The 21,676-nt window shown below is 38.9% G+C and overlaps 1 protein-coding gene across 2 annotated transcripts in view; it reads left to right on the forward strand.

Annotated features, from left to right (window-relative positions):
* The window catches only part of LOC124149741 (protein MEMO1-like), a 120,532-nt gene that overhangs the window by 50,493 nt on the left and 48,363 nt on the right, over nucleotides 1-21,676 (forward strand). For both annotated transcript variants that reach the window (XM_046521496.2, XM_046521495.2), the window contains exons 3-4: nucleotides 878-946; nucleotides 11,812-11,924. In XM_046521496.2, coding sequence (XP_046377452.1) covers nucleotides 878-946; nucleotides 11,812-11,924 — 182 coding nt within the window. The remainder of the gene's footprint in view (nucleotides 1-877; nucleotides 947-11,811; nucleotides 11,925-21,676) is intronic.

Raw genomic sequence — 21,676 nt, forward strand, 5'->3', positions numbered from 1 at the left:
TGTCTGGTGCCCAGTCTGTCTGCTTCTGCCTTGAATTTTTTAATCACATTTCAGGACTTTTTCTGTCTGCTCATCCATTTGATTTCTATGTCCACAACTTGTGTCAACTTATACCTTGTTAGTAACAACATTGAAGATGCCTTCAGAATGTTCAGTTGTCTACTCAGGGGATAAATCCCTTACAGACATTCATGGTGTCGAATAGGACCAAGGGCAGATGGTTGCAGACATTAATTATTTTAATATTATTCACAATTTCAATATCAAAGATCGTTTCACACACTCAATGTATGTTATTTTTGTAGGAATAACAAGAATAGCAACAGTTTTAAATTATATACTTGATTGACGCTTCCTGACTCATAGCATTACAAGACAGATCATAAAGTAGATAGATGCTGCAACCAAGTCTGCATATCAGTCAAAGAAAACATTTGTCACGCACTGCTGCGCCAGTAGCTTTGGGCAATGCCTCCAAATAGGTTTGTATTGAAAGTTGAATATGGAGCGTGTGATTCCAGCTCTGTCACTTTGACATAATAATGTTTTCTATGAATGTTATGAATTTTTCTCTCTTGGAAATTCACTTCATATATCTAGGAAAATTGATATTTGCAACCAAATCGCAATCATCTTTTTTCTCACTTTACTTGCCCTTTAACAATGTTCTTTAGACTTTTTAAAAATTGTCAAGTGAAATCACACTGTCCTCTAACCAAGTTAACCTCAAACCATACGACCAAACCAGTTAAAAGAAAACATGGTTAACCACCAAACTGTCCTTTCTCAATGGCTTAAGATTTCCTTACAAATAATATTCAGGTCACTTTAACATGTTTAAATGTATCACATGACCTCCATTATTCTTTTTTTCCAGCCATGCAGGGTATTCCTACTGTGGAGCCTGTTCAGCATATGCATATCGACAGATTGACCCAACAAGTGTGTAAGTAGCAAATAGTTAGAAATTGTTGATGAAGATCTTCATATTCAACAATCAATTGTTAATCTATTATGTTAGTGAACCTAATCTGAATGCAGTGAAGGAGTGTGATGATACTGGATAATTATGCCATCCTGAAGAGATGTGAGTGGAATTTTCCCCTTGCCACTTCCTCTGCAATTTGTTTTAAAACTGCGAGGTGCAGAGACATATTATGCAAGGGCAGATTTTTAGCTTCCCTGACTAAAAGTCAAGTGAACTTATTGTTGTGGCACATTGTCTGTTGTTTAATTTTGCTTTTATCCTCTAAACTACAAGTCCTATGTAGGTAAAATTTTGTATGATACTATGAATGATCCCAGCCTATGCTGTCTCTGGAAAATGCTCACTGAACACCGATCCAACTTTTAACATGTTTAACGACCAACATGGTGGCCATATTGAAAAATGTCATTCTTGGCCACAAGTCAGCCATTTCTGCATGTGTGTTTTGTTTTTCAGAATGTCACATATAAATTCTTGCGAATATGTGTTTATGTTTACACCATCCTATAATCGAAAATTTGCAATGAAAATAACTGGGATGAAAAAAGAACCCGATAGGCTCCACCGAGACCCATTAGAAATTATTTTTCAATTTTACAAATGTTTACTTCACACATAACTTAATGTTCCCCTCGCATCCCAAAGCCGAGTGACAATCGTATATATATGATAACCTGAATGTGAGGAAACACCGAAGGACTTGAACGTTTTGACCAAGTATGACAAATTCAGACTGAAATTGATGTGGTGAGTTTGATGGTAGTTTGATGGTGGGTGGGGACTATACAACATGTTATGAATTGATGACTGTCATCAGGATGATAGTAACATGTTTGCACTGTCAAAATACATGTTCATACAAATGAATAGGGCTGAAATGATATCCCGGGACACCGATGTGCGATGCACTCCATACGATACGGTGCGCGATTTGTGAGGTGCTGTATCTCGATTTTTTTCACGATACGTTTTTTCAAAGAGGTATATATATACATCTTTGTTTTGTTTTGTACTAAACTTTTATCACAGATACCTTTTAAATGTGTTGTAACTTTTTCAACACCGTAGGCCGGTAAAACCAGCCAAGAAGCATCGAGTCCCCAGACACCGTAGGCCGGTTAATCTGCCAAACCTTAGGCCTCGTCACATCAAAATATTATATAATTTTTAGAACCTACTTGTCATACCATTCATTTATTAAATCTATCACATCTCACAATGTCTGAAATATGTATTCCATTTCAATTTATCATTTTTTATTGATAGATTACAAAATTATTCACTATTTCCCGCAATGTTATTGAAAATATCATTCTCGGACACACACTTTGACAACGGGTGCACATCGAACATGTCAAAGAGCAAAACAGATGTTTCAAATCTTTAAATATATTATACAAAGTGATAAATAAAATCAACAAAAATATATCTAAAAGTAATCAAACTTACAGCTAAGTTTATAAATGACAAAACAAAGAAATAACAACAAAAATTTATTAATGTTTGGCAGGGGGATTCTCATTGTAATACTGACCCAGTCAGGCACACTGCAATATGCATACCATAATTAAGCCTGACTGGGTAAAAAATGATGTGCATATACTCGCGGCCGAGTATAAATGCACCGGTTAGAATGGCTGCCAGCCTACCTGCGACCAGGTAGTCTGGTCAGCCTACCTGCGACCAGGTAGTGCAGTGAAGCTACAAGCATGGTTCCCAGACCTCGAGCTTGCCCTGATGGTAGGGGCGCTTCACTTGTTGCTAGAGGATAAGTTGCAATTTGCAAAATGGTGGTTTGAATTACTTATGGAAGGGGGGAAGAAGATCCACTTGTGTGGATGCTAGCCTTATTACAATGAGAACCCAGGTGGAAATACATGACATATAAAGGCACAATTGCTAAATGTAACCACTTGTAAAGTTGGTGGTGACTATACAAGCAATGGACATGATGGATGCAAGTTAAATACATGACAAGTAAAAAGAATGAAATGGAGTACTTGGTGGTTGGACGGAGCAATGAATATCTAGACAATTATCGGTACAAATTGTAGAGCTTGGCACAGGGTAAGATAGATACTATAATGTAGATGTACATTTGCTGGAATTGTAATATGGCAAAAAGCATGTAAGAAATTAATACATATAATGTGATTTGGCACATGATAAGACTAGATATAGAAATAATATTTATGTTAACAAGAATTGTTATTTCCAGCAATGGTGGCGATTGGGGATGGTGGTGGGTACGTCGTGAGAAAAAAGGCTGCTAACAATGGCGCGCAAAACAAACTGATGCGCATGCGTGGAATATAGACATCCTGACAAACAAGATTACTGAGCATGCGCGGATGCCAATACTTGTGATAAAAACATCCGGACATGATGCACCAGATCGATAAATTACGTATTATGTAGCAATACAAAAATACGACAAAAATGCTAAATTTTAAAATATAGATTGTGAGGTAACAATGGTTGAAATATGTAGAAACGAAATAATGTTTGCCTTTATAAACTATGCTTAACGACTTAAGCAGCAATTTATAAATGACAAAACAAAGAAATAACAACAAAAATTTATTAATGTTTGGCAGGGGGATTCTCATTGTAATACTGACCCAGTCAGGCACACTGCAATATGCATACCATAATTAAGCCTGACTGGGTAAAAAATGATGTGCATATACTCGCGGCCGAGTATAAATGCACCGGTTAGAATGGCTGCCAGCCTACCTGCGACCAGGTAGTCTGGTCAGCCTACCTGCGACCAGGTAGTGCAGTGAAGCTACAAGCATGGTTCCCAGACCTCGAGCTTGCCCTGATGGTAGGGGCGCTTCACTTGTTGCTAGAGGATAAGTTGCAATTTGCAAAATGGTGGTTTGAATTACTTATGGAAGGGGGGAAGAAGATCCACTTGTGTGGATGCTAGCCCAAAATGATCAGTTGGGGAGAAAACGAGCTAACTGAGAATCCCCCATAAGTAATATAAATGGTAAGTGTATGTACAGTTGTGTATCAAAAATGGCCTATGGCCCTACCATGACATGAAAATATATATGACTAGATACTACGCAGATAGTAGAATAAGATGAAGGCAAAAACCAAAAAAAACAAAACCAAAAACCAAAAAAAAACAAAACAAAAAAACAAAAAAAAAATCATGAAAGATACATCCATGTATACTTAGTAAGTATAAATGGTCCTATAATACTAGTGGTAATAGGCTATGAGATCACTGATCACTGTGTTGGCCGCGTGTTACAAGTGGCCATGAGGTTTTGTGCTCTAGCAATGGAATCCCGAGACGTTCTGATGTAACGGGTATAGCACTGAGATGTCCAGCGTCCTAGAGTCTGGATCATATGATCCTCAATATTCACTTTGGCTGCCGAAGTAGCCGCACCAATTCGGAATGAGTGTCCATTGTAAGAGTCTTGGTTATAACCTGCTCTAGTCAGTAGCATTCTTAGAGTTTGAATAAAATATGTGCGGGATAATGCTCTGCCACAGGGAGACACAAAAAGAGGAGCTTTGGAGTCATGTGTCGCTGCTGAGCGCCAGTAGATGTATTTGGTCATGCTGGCTACTGGACAAATAGCATTGCCAACTTGATGAAGTATGAGAGTGATTCCTTGTCGAAATGGATCAGTTTTGGAAGATTTCAGATGCAGTTGGAAGTATGACAGGTCGCTGGAAAACTTGACAGAATTAAGACACAGATGCATGTTGGGGTTGAAATTATCACAGGTAAACTCTCCGCATCTAAGAAAGGCGAAGAAAGCTAAACAACACACTGCTTTCATTAACACCACAGTATGATATGGTAACACTCCTATTTGCATCACATGACATATATCACTTAACACTTGGGCTGTGATGGGTAACCGTATCCTGTTTGTAGGACACTGATCCTTCTTGATAGCAGAGGTGATTGTCTGTAGACGTTGTAAGTTGCCTGTGGTCCATGGGTTGTCTATTCCTGCCTTGAGATAATAGAATCTAACACCACACAAGTAGGACTTAATAGTGGAGTATCTCAACTGGAGTGTATGATAGCAATAGGTAACAAACAATAGAAGTGTCTGTTCTGACAGTTGGGGGAGTTTTCCAGGCGTGACTAGAATACCACATAGAGCCATGAACTGCATAAAGGTGGTATACCCTGACCTGTACACTTGTGCTGTTTGATTCGACACAGCACTTGACCACAGTTGCGTCAGATCTTGCTCTGTTCGCCTTCTTGTCGGAGTCATGGGTACATCAGCTGCGATGTTGGAGGACATGGAGTCGGGAGTGGGTATGCTTCTGGTGCTAACTTCCGAAATTTTGCAATCTGTAACCGAGACAATGCATCAGAAATACAATTGATCTTTCCAGGGACATGTCTAGCTGAACATACAAAGTTATTATTCACTGCTTGAAGTGTTAATCTCCGCACAAGGCGCATGATGGTAGGAGATTTAGACTGGCCCTTATTAATGATATCCACAGTGGCTGTATTGTCACAATAAAACCGGATGCACTGTCTCTTCCAATTGTGACCCCACAAAACTGCTGCTACGACAATTGGATAAAGTTCCATCAAGGCAATTGAGATGTCATCGCCAACTTGGTCAAATAGGTCTGTAGGCCAGCGAGCAGAGAACCACTTCCGTTGGAAATATCCACCATATCCTAATGAGGCTGCTGCATCAGTGTAGAGAGTTAAGGTAGGTGCATCCACTGTCTCCATGATGAACATAGATACACCATTCCAACTAGTCAGAAATGTTTTCCACATATGGAAGTCCAATCTACATTGTTGATTGATAGTAACTGTGTCTGTCAATTTGTGAACTGAATGGGCAAGCTGCAGCAAATAGCTGATGAATGATCGTCCTGGTCTAATAACTTGCATGGCAAAGTTCATATGCCCTAACACCACCAACATCTGTCTTTTGGTAACTGTTGTTTGGCGTAACAAGTTGTCAATAATCTGCCTAATCCTGGCTATTTTCTCGGCTGGCAGACTAGCTTCTAATTTCACTGAATCTAAGGTGATTCCCAAATACTCTATGCATGTGGTAGGTCCAACAGTTTTGTGATATGCCAATGGTATGCACAACTCCTGAAACATTTGCAGTAGAGATTCCATAGACCGTGAACCTTCCTGCAAGGATGAATCAAAACAGATGAAATCATCTAGGAGATGTAGGATGTGATGAATATCGAAGCAATTCTCAGCTATCCAACATATGGCGACTGACAGTGTATCAAATAGCTTTGGACTCGATCTAGATCCAAACACAAGCCGAGTATAGTAGTATAGTTGACCTTGCCACCTAATGCCATGGAGATGCCATTGTGAGGGGTGAATAGGAATGAGTTTGAAGGCATCCGTAATGTCTGTCTTACACATGAAGGTACCACGTCCCAGTTGTTTAATAATTTGAATGGCATCGTCAACTTTGACGTACGTTAATGAGAACTTCTCCTTGTCAATCAGTGAATTTAAGCTGGGATGGTGATTATCCTCATGTGGGGCTGACATGTCAACAATTAGACGCTTCTTTTTTGAATACTTGCCTTCCACCATTCCGACAGGATTGACTCTGTGTACTTGGAAGGGACTGATTTTGAATGGACCTATCAAGTAGCCTTTGGTCAATTCGCTCTGGATTAATTCTGTCACTGCATCAATATTCGGGGCTTGAGTTGATCTTAGGTTGCGACAAATCTTGCTAGTGAGAGGAGGATTATCAATGCCTGTAAGAAAACCATAGGATAGTCCATTGAGTAGTTGACGCACCATGGAATGATCTGGATGGTTTTGCAAATAGAGTTCAAGAGTATGGATACATACAGGTGATGGAACTGCGCCCAGTTCCACACATTGGTCTAGTCACTGATCGCGTTTGGTGTGTCGAGTGTCTTTAGCGTCTCTTGTGGTATATTTGTGTCCCTGTTCCTGCTTGCACTTGCTGCGAGGATGGTTCTTTTTGCATGTTGCACAAACATGTAGGTATCGACATTGGGGAAAAGTACAAGAGTCATCTTGATAGTTGTTGCAAAGCTTCTGTCCTTGGTGGTGTACGATCAGACGGCCTTTGATGTCATGAGTTTGGGAATTTACATAATGTCTACCTGCACTGCGGGAGGCCTGGGATGAGATACCATTCTGACGAGAATCAGTGTTCAATGGGCAAAATTCAGCCTGGTGATCAATGCCTGTACACAAGTTGCATTGTTTGGCTTTCCTGGCTGTAAACACCTTGCGGTAGATTTCTCCGTCTAGTGTTCCCCAATCCAAAGGTTCATTGAATTGTTGAATACTTGCTGCTGCTTTCGCCGAAAACATCTTGTGGTAGGTGTACCAAGCCGAATCATTGGTTTCATTACTTAGGCCCATAATGATGCGCTGGTATTCGTCCAATTCATCCCGACGCCAGGAGTGTTGTTCTGTCATAATACGTTTGTATCGCAGGAAAGCATTCATAAAATCATTGATTGACATGGCCTGATGGAGACGTTTGTCAGTCTGAGGTTTAAGCTGAATTTCATTGCCAGCTATGTGGATAGTCTGTGGGCCGGTCTGAATCTCATCAGGCATTAATAACAAGGCTAAATTGACATCCTTACCATCTATGATTTGTTGACGTAGGACTGGTGAGATGGTGTCAATTCTTTGTACTGTGTTGGGGTCACGACTTGGACGTCTCGTCCCATCTAAGTTGCCTTGGAGAGCAGTGTACAATGTAAACTGTCGATGGCTGCCTGAATTCACTGCTGACGGCTGTCGATATATTGTAGACATGGTAGGGATGGCAGGATTATTGTCTTGTTCATCCTGATTGGTCACAGTGGCAATGTTGTTCGGCAAGATGGACTGTGTAAGCATAGCCACTGTAGATTGTAAAGTTTGAACATTTTTGGTCAATTCAGCCAAATTCATTTGCTGATTGTCATTGGAGGACGTGTCTTCAGTGTTACATGGACGGATAGTTTCAGTCCGTGGCCCGCGTTGTGACGTATTTGTCGTATCAGCATTAGTATCCTCAGTGCTTGTTGACGTCACGGTAGCCGAAGGTACCCTTCTCGGAAGTCGCTGAATACGACTGGTTGGCAATGTGGCACTGTTCCTGGTATATAAATGCAACAATTGGGCTTTTGTCATAGAGGTAGGCAGGTTGTTAAGTCCAAATTCTTCGGAAATGCGCTTCCTGAGTTGCGAGACATACCAGTTTTGCGGATTGGGGCCTATGATATCGGGAGTATCGCTTGCGTAGCGGATGCGGGCCCTGTGGGTACTACGAGTACTGGTGGCTGCATCGTCGTCGACTTGAGCCAGTTGAGGCTGGGCGCCATTGTCTTGGCTTACGGGCTGTTTGCGTAAGTTACTTCTTTTGGCCTTCCGAGGCGCCATCGTGAAGTGATTGCGTGCTACAATTGATAGCGGACCTGGACACAACGACTTGTGAACCTTGCAGGTAAATATCACGCCGAATGACTTAAGAGAACTGGCAAACTTGCTACGTCGTGAGAAAAAAGGCTGCTAACAATGGCGCGCAAAACAAACTGATGCGCATGCGTGGAATATAGACATCCTGACAAACAAGATTACTGAGCATGCGCGGATGCCAATACTTGTGATAAAAACATCCGGACATGATGCACCAGATCGATAAATTACGTATTATGTAGCAATACAAAAATACGACAAAAATGCTAAATTTTAAAATATAGATTGTGAGGTAACAATGGTTGAAATATGTAGAAACGAAATAATGTTTGCCTTTATAAACTATGCTTAACGACTTAAGCAGCAATTATTATTTCCATCTTTTCGTGCGATTGCGTGTAATGTTAGTCAAATGGCATCTCGGCTTTCGTCACCTCCAATTCTCGCCTCGGACACTATGTTCAATTCCAAAATATATGCATGAAAAATCTTTGTCACAGCTTGTAACCTAGCATGATACATCCATGAAGGTCCATATTTTTAATATAGATTGCGATATCCTGCTTAAAACATTCAGAATAACACGTTTTAACCAAAATATTTTGTCAAAATCAGAAATTCATCATACGCGAAGATTTGTAATTTGATTGGCTGCCTCAGGTCACGTGCTCAAATTTGACCAATCACGAACCTTGTAGCAGATCTCGGCAAGAAAGCGTCATTAGAAACCAATTTTTATCCAATGAAATCGTATGTTATAGCTACGAAAAGACTCCAGGCGATGTTAAGAGCTGTAGATGAAAAACAAGCTTTCTAGCCATGTGTCATATGTCAGTCTTCGACGAAGGAGTTATTCATGCGAAGCTTTCGAAAACAGGGGGTGTTTCTTCATCTGAGCGGACAGCTGCTGTTATCTGGAAATGGGTGAAAATAGATACTATTCATAATTCTTTTTAAAATAATTTTCTAATTAGATCTACATAAACAATGAAAATAAAAAAGAATTATAGATAAGTAGATCTTATAAAATCTTATATTTGCCGAAAATCGTCAAATTTTCGCTGCCTTGGTCCTTAATCTGCACATTATGAATATGTTATGTTATATATTTATGTACAATGAACTTTATTAAGTTGTAAATGCTTTATTTAAATAATGTGATAAACATAACTTTCATATTTATAAACACTAGGATTAGACCTTTCAAATGCTGTATAACATGACTGTTCCGTAGTTTGCAATAATTCTTTGTTTTTTAATTGTTTTTTTGCCTTTATACATGAAAATGGCAAATCAAAAGTTACTGGACACTGGTACATTTAGTACTTACTCCTACCATCTAGTCACAACTTAAAAATATGTAGGACTGTTACTTTTGTGGTTGCTGGCCATTACATATAAATGGCAGATGATTCATTCAGTTAAAATACTCATTACAGTATATATTTTATGACTCATGAACATTCATTCACTTTCATTTAACTTTTGATTTTAATAAACTAAGTTTAATTCATTTACCTCTTGTCACTATGTGTATCGTAGCGTATCGAGATACGCATCGAATCGTGATGTAAGTATCGGGATCTGTATCGTATCGTGACCTAGGTGTATCGTGACCTAGGTGTATCGTTGCAGCCCTACAAAAGAAGTAGGTTGAGTTAGTTGTCATATCTGATGATATCTGTATGCATAAATGAAAAATGACTTGATGAAGAATATGGGGCCAAAACACACAAAACACAAATGAGCTTAAAAAAATACACACATAAACAGTTAAATATTTTAACCATACTATTCATTTTGTCCTCAGATACACGAGTTCAGTAGGTCTACATTTGGACAGCTACCATGTCAATTGGGATGCCATTCTTTTAGGGCTCTGTACAAACACTGAACCAATGCCTCAATCTGTAGATTGGCTTGTCATCGCTCTACAAAAAAAAAATTTCAGATAAGTTTTGCAAGAAATAGTATCTTGCTTCCCTTGCCTTCTTCGCAAATTCAGTTCTTACAAAAAAGTCTTCAAATCTTTTCTCCTTAGGAGCCATTTGGCACAACACTCATTCTTAACAAAAGGTTGCATTTGAAGATAGCAGAAGTAAAAAAAACAACCATCCTCTTCTTGCATTAACCATAAGTGTATTTCAAAGAGGAGTGTCAGTACCTTTAGAAATAAATGACCTCTGAGAGTTGTTTTTCGTACAATAAAACACTACAGGGAGAATAAACCAGGAGTGCTGCAGCTTCCTGCAGTGTTTTATGTACGATAAACAATGGCCACAAGTCGTTTATTTCTCATATGAGATGTCAACATTTTGTACAGCCTCTTAAATGATTATAGAATGTACAAGCTTAAAAATATTTACCTGTAATAATGATGACTCCCAGAATACAATCTGACCACGGCAGTGTCGGACAAGTCCATTTCATAAACTGTTCTCACAATTTTCACGTCCATTCCATCTACCTTTTCTCTCAAAATAAATTATCATATCTCTTCCACTTTTAAATACGATTGTTCAGCGATAGCGTTCATCTGTGGTGCCCGGCTACATGTATAGGGAACATCTCATGAGACACTTCCCTGTCAAAAATGGTGTAGTACAATTAACGACATCATCAAGTTGCGAGCGCATATTATAATCTCAAGACATTACATCATGATAGAAGAATATTTATTGTGAAATAAACCACACTTCGTTCTTCATTGTTCTTTGCATTTTATCGTGTAGCTATCTTACATTGGTAAATAAAACATGTGGGTTGTCAAGTAATCTTTGTTTTAACGAGACCATTTCACAAATCATAATGCTTTGATGATAGTGATACTCCTTTATATTAGTTATTGTTGAACTGAGATATATCAGTTACTTTTTCCCATTTGCTAATTGTAAGAGAGCATATTCTGGTGATATATAGCAATAGAAGTTATCATGAATGTTAAAGAAGAGTGCCAGCCGAGGTCTTCAAAGGTCACCTATCATTTCGGCTGAAACATTGCCACATCATTACAATTAGCCTTGCTCCAAGACTCTACTAAACAATAAGCCTATGGGTGTACAGTTATTCTATCCTTATAACAGGCAAGTATAGATAACAGATCCGTAAACAGTAAACATCAGTACTGCCTTCTTATCCAGACTTGCCTATTACAAGGATAGATTTACTATACACCCATGGATTTACAGTACAGCCTTGGAACAAGGCCAGCAGTGAGGGGGATGGCTCTGTTATAACCCCTTCTGTTGTTGTTTCTGTTAGCTGATAAAAAGTTACTGAATTGACTGCTAGTACAGTTCTCTTCTAATTCTGTAATAGAGACGTGGTAAGTATGACAGTTGTCTATTTACAAAATAATACATGTATATGTAATTTGTTTCAGTAAAAGAATATTTATCTTGGGACCTTCTCACCATGTGCGTTTATCCGGATGTGCCCTGTCAACTGCTGAACGGTATCAAACACCTCTGTATGATCTCCCTATTGACACAAAAGGTTTGTCTTTCAATTTAGTACAATATTCTGATTTATATATATGTGCACACAATTTTGTACAGAATGTTAACGATCAAAAGGTGTAGATCGCATGAGTCAGGATTGACCTCTTGTTTATTTGGCTTTTCAAGGGGTCAATTTCCATAACATGCCCTCCTATCTACCGTATTCGACGTAATAAGCGCCCAGGGAGCGCTCAAAATAAGAAATAGGGGGCTCTTATTAGAATATAATTTTGGTGAGAAAAAAAAAGAGTTGAAAGATCGTAAATTTCGTGGTTTATGCTGACAGCCTAAAATGATACAGAAGAAAAGTCATATCATACATGACAGATATATTTTCCAGAATTTAATTGCCAATAATTAAGGGTGCATATAACACACGAGTGCGTACTATACACGAATAAATACGTCTTGTGTACATTGATCAATTGGAAGGGGTGCTAATTGGGATTGTTCACTAGCCAATATATAAGCAAATATCGCCGCGGGCGCTTATTAGGACGGAGCTTATAACGTCGAATATGGTATTTGAATGAAAAGAAGCATTATCAAAATTTATGTTAGCAATATCGTGTTTTGCTACCAAGTGCGAAGGAACAGTTTCAAATGTGATAAATGGAGAAACTATCGTTGTAACAGTGATTCTCATTGCAATCACCACACAGCCACTATCAGATCTGAACACATTTGGTCATAACCGTTAAATTCCCCATTACGCTGACCTACAACACCACTCACTGTTGACCACAGCATGCGAAACATGGCTGACAGTCATGGAGAAGAGAAACGAAGAAGTTTGCTTGTTTCCAGAGAATGTAAATTTTTAAATTTTTCCTGCATTTCTCCTTAGTGCATTTTCTGCTGTTTTCTGACAGAAAGACAAACTGTGTGTGATCCAGCTGCTAAAGAAAAGTTGTTCCAACCGGTAACTGGCAGTACCCTCACACAGTCAGCATGTGACCCGGAAGCTATGATGTCACATAAGAGCACATTACTGCTTTGTCACCTCCACGAACAGATGTACTGTTGTACCCTTGTGGAAATAAAACCTATTGTTTTGCTACATTGTGTGTTTCTACAGTCATCATTTGCTATTATGTTATCTTCTGTTTATGGTTTGTGCCCTTTGTGGTGTTCCTATACGTATTTTGTAATGTTTTATGGCTCTAGTCGCGGTAATTTACAGGCGTATTGTTGTTCCACCTGCCACTTTCGTGTCTTGCGTTCTGAATTCTTTTATTTGTCCTGGGTAATCCATTATTTTTGTTTTACCTCATGTTTGTGTGTTTTAAGCTTTGCTTTTCACTACTTCTTGCGTAATTGTTTGTTCACATAAACTATTAAAAAACCAAAAGTTTTTGAGTTACATTATGCCTCCCATTTCCCATTGTGTGCTTGACACATCAATATGACTTGAATTCCAGAATTTATGCTTTGTTGTACTGGTTGCTGTGGGAACAAATCTGGTCGGGACCCCCAACCTCTTTGCCTTGATTGTACGATGCCCTGTACTTTCACAGAGCAGTGCCAATATTGCAGTGGTGATTACCTCACCGGCACCACTGCGCCTCCGTCTGTTATGGACCCTCATCACCTTGATAGTCATGACAGAGTGGCAAGGAGAAACCATGTCTTTTCGATCTCGTAGCTGCTCCTGTACCCACTCTCCCATATGTTGTCGGGATTGTGACTATCGTTCAGATTCCTGGGAGGGATCTGTTCAAACCAGAGGACATTTTGGTCTGATTCACCTTGTCGACTGGTTGGCTGATCTTTTTGCCTCTATTGCTCCGTCTCCTGGCCCTGACATGGACAGGGCACCCAATTTGGCCCCTACTTGGACCCTCCCTTCCAGACTCTTTATTGACTGTTCTCACTTCGGTAGTGGACAAGGATTTTTGCGACGTTCTCCTTAACCCCGTCGTTTACAACTCCACGCTTTAGGAGAGATGACTTCCAGGTTCACTCCTTTGATATGGCTGAAGGAGCTCACATGTTAGTTGAAGCAGGTTCTTCAAAGCCAACTACAAACTGCTTGGCAGATACATGCTTGGTTTTCATTGAATTGGAAATTCGCCCCTTTACTTAAGCCTGGCCTCGTGGCGAAGGTGTGGAGAAGTTTCCTGCCTTTTTCCAGCCTCATTGGTAAACAAGTACACAGAGAAGGCGATATTTCTCTTGTTGAACTGGGTTCACATTGCTTCTGGCGGACATCGTCTGTATCAGAACTTGCAGATCTTCACTGTTTAAGCTCACTTAGTCTTTTTGACAGCTTCATAGGCTCCCAGGTACTCACTTCTCGGGATAATCCTTGACACAGCGCTCCCAATTCTTTCATGGTGCTCCCACTTTTTTTTCACAGGACTCGGTACACAGTTTACCACACAGTTCACTGGGGATTGTCTGTGTGTGGAGATCACACTTCACTTCCACCTACAATGCAGTTTTCTAGGCTAGGGTCATTTACATTACGTGTCAAGAACTCTGACTGTAAACTTCTCAGACCGGAATTAGGTCAACTGACCTAATGGGAGCAGTGCAATGTACTTCTTCACATTGGTTTGCATGCTCACTTGTATGTATGGTGCAACCACTCAACCAGACATAGTCGTAGTCCATGTGCAGAGGATGGAAACAGTAGACCTCCACAACCAACCCAGCAGTCACAAGGCACCGCATTTCATCGCCCTCTCGCTGTAAGAACATGAGCTCTTGTATATGGCATTCAGGGGGTGAAAAGTCCAAAAATTGTCTTACTTCTTACAGATGATCTTTCAGACTACAGAATTTTTATTATCTTCAGCCTTTGGCTACCAGATAGAGTGTCAGTTTTCTAATTCTTCCCTGAACTGTTCCATCGACCCCTGATGACTACATACCTAGTATTGCGTTGCCTTTCTTCATCGTCACCTAGACATAAGAACGAGAGTGCTTATACGACTATCAGGGGATGGAACAGGTCACATTCCTTCGTGCAGCATTCGTCCATATCCACGGACAACATCACTGTGGTGTGGTGTCTCCGGAACCAGGGTACTCTCCACTCTCCATCCCTGCTAAACCAGACATTTTGCTTCCCTGACTTGGTTCTTGTTGAACACTTTCCAGGTTGAGAGCATGTTCTCGCACATACTGACATCCTACATCGGGATCCATCAGCAGTGGCAGTCCACACCCTCAGTGTTCCCTTGGCAGGATTAACCGTGAATACTTTTCCATCTCCGGCTCTCCTTCAAGGGGTTCTTCAAATATTACAGGCCCCTCGGAACCTGACACTGATTTTGATCATGTCCTTGTGGCCGGCAAGAAATTGGTTGGTTGACCTCCAAGCCCCTAGAACTTCCGGTGTGGCTGAACCTCCTGTTACACCCACGCTGCAGATTGCCACATCTGTGTGCACACCTGGCACCTCTGCCAAATGCCCTAGGAGCCAAGGGCTACTCGGCTAGAACGGCCAAGCTATTGCTTTAGCCCATTATCCGTCTGGGGCTGTATGATGACAAAGGGTACTCCTTTCAGGCCATCTGCTCAAAAACCAGGATCTGTTGACAGCATCACCGCAGTGTCTCCTTTGCATGCACAGCACACGTCGGTTGAAAGGCTCTACCATCTCTACTTATCTTGTTGCCATTAACTCTGTGTCCCGAACGATCGGAGAATGACAAAAATTCCTGAACTTCAGACCTTGCTGCGTTCGTATCGTCTTGAAGATCAGAAAGCCAAGTTCAGACCGCCTGTGTGGGATCTGAACATGGTTTTACTGGCTCTTCAGACGTCTCCCTTCAAACCACACGTCTTCCTTCTGTGACCTTACGAAGATAATGGTGTAAGCTACCGATGCAGGGGTCAGTGATCTACACGTCCCTGACGTCTCCCATGTCCGGTTTAAATGCGCCATACATCTTGGGCTGTGCTGGAACTTCATTGTCAAGAATAAACTCCCTCCCCACTCTCGTCTAGGTGGAGGCAGAGCGGAGCTTTGGTTATGCCCAGTGCGGGCATTGAAGGTTTTCCTTCGACAGTCAAAAACCTGCCGCAAGTCTAGGAAAATGACATTTCCTGCTGGTCCCTCCCTCGTCGCAGTCAGAATATAATTACCTCTACCAGAATGGTAGACAACAGGTCACCAATCCCCTATGCCGCTGATTCTCCGATTCCTGAGCGGGGCCTGTCGAACTCTCTGGTGTTTATCACCCTAGATTAGAGGGTCAGCTCTTAGGTCAGTTCTAGTTTTGGGCTACATTCTATTTCTGCCACCTGTTCGGGTTTTCCTAATGCATCAACTCTTGTCTCCTGACAGAAATGGTTCATCAGACCCTAACCCTCTGGATGCCGAGGTTTTTTTCTGACATATTTTCCTAAGATTGGAAAAGTGAAGGTTGTGCGAGAATTACTCTCACACGGCACTGGATCTACCTCTGGCTATAAAATTACGCAGAGGTGGAGAATATTTAATTTCCTATTTTATGGTGTAAATGTAACTGCAAATATTAAACCGGTTTTTAAAAAAAACTCTTCTAAGTGTTGTCCAAGAATATATTTTGTGTTAAAAAACAGTATATTTCTCCACTTTTTATCACACAGCAAAGATTTTTTTTATTTTGAAGCTTGACGGAAACTGTGAGCGAACAAAATACTGCCTAATATCTGAACGACATTACTACACATCAAATGGAGTTATATGCGTATGTATAATGGCATACATTCAATGCCAAAAATAGCATGCCGTATATGACGAAAACTGATTTTTCTCTATGACGTCAAAAGGCGACACAGTGGTTACACACAATAAGCTGTGGGTAAGGAGAATATATTTTTGTTGTGTTTTGTTCACGAGAAATTAAACTATTCCAACACAAATATCGATATTGAAACTGTATAGGTTTAGTTATAAAAAAAACCCATAAGAAATAATGAAATCGTACTTCATAAAAAAGAGGTAATAGAGAAATGGATGGCCCTATCTAACCTATAACTTAGTCCTTAGATTCCAACATTCTCCTGATTGTGTAAGTGTAATTTGACTAATGTTGCACCATTATCACATGATTATTAATGGAGCACCAGCCTTATCATCAAATGTAATGAAATACAAAAAAAAAAACACCATTCCTTTTGTTGTCATGGCTGGTTTTATGTCTTTAATAACGTCGGAGAAAGACGACACTGGTATTTTGATTAATATATATCTCCCCTAATTTTCGTTCATGGTATGGAAAATCTCGATGTGTAAAACGCTTTTTCGACACAACATAAAATGACTGCTTTCACTAAGTAAATAATGGCTTGAATATGTAAACAATTAGATAGTTTATTGTGTATCTTAACTGGACAAGACACGCACCTGTTTGGCATCAATTTACGTAACGAAATACCAAAAAGGATATTTCAAAACAACCAAAATTATATTCAATATTGGACATATATTTGTTCATTATTTGTTATTATTTCTCTTCATCTCGTCTCAGAATTACACAATAAAAGATGCGAAGAAAGCTCTATTGGTATAGAATTATCAGGATAATCGTTTAAGGTTGAACCAACGGGGTACCTTGCTTGGGTTTGGTTTTTATAATTTTTACAATTCCTGGAGAAAAAAAGTAAACAGTTTAATATCCTTTGATCACAATATTGAAAAAGAATGAACCCATTGATTATTTAATGCAAAACAAGAGGAATAATTCGTAAATTGTTTGTGAGTAATGCGCACCTGGCGAATCGTTGGATTTCACTGTTCTGTGTATCAAACGACATAAAAAACAATTCCAAGACCAAAACAATTCTTTCAGAAATGTGTGCATATATTTTCACGAAAAATATCATCCAAAGTTAAAGAAATATATTCAGTTTTAGTTATAAAATAAAAAGAAACGGCTATTCATGGACATCAGTTATATGAACTTATAATATTGACTATTACACATCCAAAGAAATAAGTACTTGCTGCAGTTACATTTACACTTCATCTTGTAATACTTGTCCAAAGGAAAGAAGTATCGTATTCGACACTATAAACCTATCAATTGTAATTTAAACAATATTCAAACAAACCGGAAAATCGTCAAAGGTTCGTTCATACATGTTTTGGCCTATATTTACGTATGATATCATTTTGAACATTGACAAATATCCAAAGTGAAAATAATTGTGTGAAAAAATGTATAAAAGATATGCAAAATTTTCATCATAAGTGAAACTGTAAACAGCATGATACAATGATTGTGTGCACTCTCATTCAAGGACCTTCACCTCAAAGAAATTACCAAATATGTACAACAATGTTGACGTATGACAACACTACCGGTGACCGACTTTTACAAAATGGCATGCTCACTGTCATCAGTATGCGGGATTTGACGAGGGGACTTTTATTGCTACAGGGATCGTATATACATAAATGTGACATGTAAGTAATCAGAAACATTCTGACAATCTTCGTACTGTTATTTGTTGTTATAATTTTCATTGAAACCAATGAAAATAGTCAGAAATTCTGATAAATACCGTTGTCGTTGTGCGTGATTTTGCATCAGTCATGGCGTCACACAGAACGGTAACTTTGACAATTTCTGTTGAAAATATCAAATCATGGCTATGTATATATTTTAAATTCACTAATTCTTCCTACAATTCTTTTCCCATGCATATTCTGAATAGTTGAGCCAATATCTTGAATGAATAGATGAATGGAAAGCTCAAAATAGGAGAAAAAGCTACACTGTAAAATCAGAATTTTGCTTTATCTACATTTCAAACAAGTACAGTTTTTCGAGCACAGCGTTAGTTTTCACACCCAACTTATTATCCCCCGCCCAACGAAGTTGGCGGGGGATATAGAAACGGGCTCTGTCCGTCACGTTTAGTTTCCGGAGCATAACTCATAAACCGTTCAATATTTTTTCATCAAACTTTGCAGGTCTGTCAGGTACATGCTGAACTGGTGCCTTTTGCCATTTAGAAATTTTAGAAATTATTATTTTTTACGTTTCGATGGCAACAAGATGGACTTAGGTTCTGTGAGGGTAGGGTTCGTTTCCGGAGCATAACTCATAAACCGTTCAATATTTTTTCATCAGACTTTGCAGGTCTGTCAGGTACATGCTGAACTGGTGCCTTTTGCTATCGAGAAATTTTAGAAATATTTCTTTTTTTTACGTTTCCATGACAAGTTCCACCTCGGTTAAAAAAGGTTAGGGTTTGTTTAGATTTAATTATAACATAAATTCTGCAACAGGGGCGGGGGATATAGCCACGTTAGTGGCAAACTCTTGTTTTGCTTGATTTCATCTAGCCACTTTGTATTTGTGACAAAGACCATAGGTCATTTGATTCTAAAATATATGAGGAATTCAATGATGTATGTATCGCAGCTAAGTTTGAAATATACATGATGTTAAAGGCGTCTCATAACCGGTCTACCTGAAACGTGATTTTGTAAACACTATCCAATATGGCGGAAAATTCACTTTGGCGTTTGTGTTTGCGTATTTTCCAAAACATTCGAAAAGATTCTAGGGTTATTGGAGATGTTTTGGAATGATCATTGGTGATTTGATAAAAGACAGATACCTGTGATCACTAATATGCTATTTTTTAAATTCATTTCTCCAAGTAAATATCCGAAATTTAGATTTAAAAACAGGTTGTAAATTACTCTGTGAGTGGTGATTTAGTAATGTGTAAAAAATGGTGACATTTACGATGTGCCTAATTTTTAGAGGTCATTTTCAGTACTTTTTACGTGGCCTCAATTGCCAGTGGATGACATCAGAGGACAGGGAATTTCCCACATTATTCAAAACTGTGAAGTGTATTTGTGTGGGTGATGTATTTTGAATTTTATTCGACTTAAAGGAGGGACATATATGTCCCTGTGGCATCCAGGAGGTTATACCCCCTTGCTGTACTGATGTACTGTGCTAGGGTGCTGCCAGTTACTGCTTGGAACAACTGTTCTTTAACTTTTCTTTCTTTACACAGTTTGTCTTTCTGTCAGAAAACAGCAGTAAATGCATTAAGGAGTAATTGCAGGATAAGTATACAAATGTAAAAAATATTAAGATTTTCTTATTAAGAAGTTAATGCACCATGAACATAAATTATAATTCCCTTTCGATACAGATTATTAATTTGCAGCAAAAGCATTTTGTATGCATGATCAATGTACGAGGGCTGGCTGAAAAGTTCTAAGCCTAACTGTGAAAGACCTGTACCAAGTCGATGGTTTTCATTTATTTCTCCACATAGTCCCCTTCCAGGTTCACACACTTTTGCCAGTGATGCAGAAAACAATCCACTATCCCTGCCAGAGTGGTTAAACCTACTCATCCACCCTCACAGCAATTACGACAACCAACCCAAGGCAGATTTAGTCTGCAGGCTTGGTTCATCTTAACCTTTAGCCTGCTGAATTGTTTCCACACTTCTTAGCCCTGCCTACAGGATTAATTTTAGCATAAGGATCTGTAAAGAGGGTGGGTGATTTCAGTGCTTCATTAAATAAGGGACATTTGAACCAATATTTTGCACATTAATGCCTTATAGAAAATTACACATTGTCATACATGTATAAACATATCCTGACATTTTCAAAGATACAGAGCTTAAGACAAAAGCTAACATAAAATTTGTATATTTTCTTATCTGAATTATGTTATTGAAGGTGAGATGCGTATCATATTAGGAACCTGTTTAAATCGTTAAACTTGTGCAAATTGATTTTAATAATCATATCTCCGATATCTTGATTTTAACTGAGTATAAATTCTTATTTTTTTATCGGCCAAAAACAGGTTGATGGTAAATTATGAACCATTTCAGTAAAGTTATTATCCAAACGTTAGAATAAAAACTTAATGTTCGAGGTCATATCAGTTGAGGAAATTTAACGTGTTATGTTATAAAGTTGGGAGGATACAATAATCAACTTATAAATATTTACCAATCCTAACTTCAAGTGTTTTGGATGAATATGTTTCATATTCAAACATACAAATCAAGTGTTGTAATGCTAGCAGATGTCCGAAAATCAGTCATGACGCACCTCGCCCAACCTCAGCATAAAATATTGCTATTTTAATATCAACAAAGTTTGCATTGACTTCACATATACCTTGGCAAAAGTGGACAAATTCTAATTCAACGAGTGTTTCATTTGTCATTTTCAGTTATAGAGACAAACGAAAATAAAGATCGCGAAATCTGACTGCAGTTTTTCAGTAAGTGCAAAGGTCACCAGATGTGATGTCACAGACAGGGGTCATCTTCTGATAATCTTTCATTATAAAATATTTTCGGTAAATATTTCATCTGTCATATCCAGAAAAAACACAAATCAGTACATAGCATCAGTAATCATCGCTCATGTGCAATAACAATATGGCTTTGACAACATAACTGGCATATTATTAAATCTGTTTGACCTTGTACCGTATATGTATAGGAAAATATGATTCATCTTATTGTGAGGTATGCTGATGATGTTTTTTACTATGTTAATTATGCCCGACGCAATAGATTCTACATCTAGAGGTATTGCAAACACTATCTTCCAGGTGTGCTAAAATGGACGTGACAAATTTTGTTTCAAAATAACATTCATGCTTTCCTGAATTTGCGACAGCAAGATGCATATATATTATAATAATATACTCAATAAATATTTTCAGCTTTAGTTTCACAAAAATTGATTTTTGAGTTTTAAAGGGGCACTAATCTCTGAGTGTGACAAGAGACTGGGCTACCGTCTGT

This window comes from Haliotis rufescens, unplaced genomic scaffold (genome assembly GCF_023055435.1).
Source record: "Haliotis rufescens isolate VD_foot unplaced genomic scaffold, xgHalRufe1.0.p SCAF_3, whole genome shotgun sequence".
Taxonomy (NCBI): domain Eukaryota; kingdom Metazoa; phylum Mollusca; class Gastropoda; order Lepetellida; family Haliotidae; genus Haliotis; species Haliotis rufescens.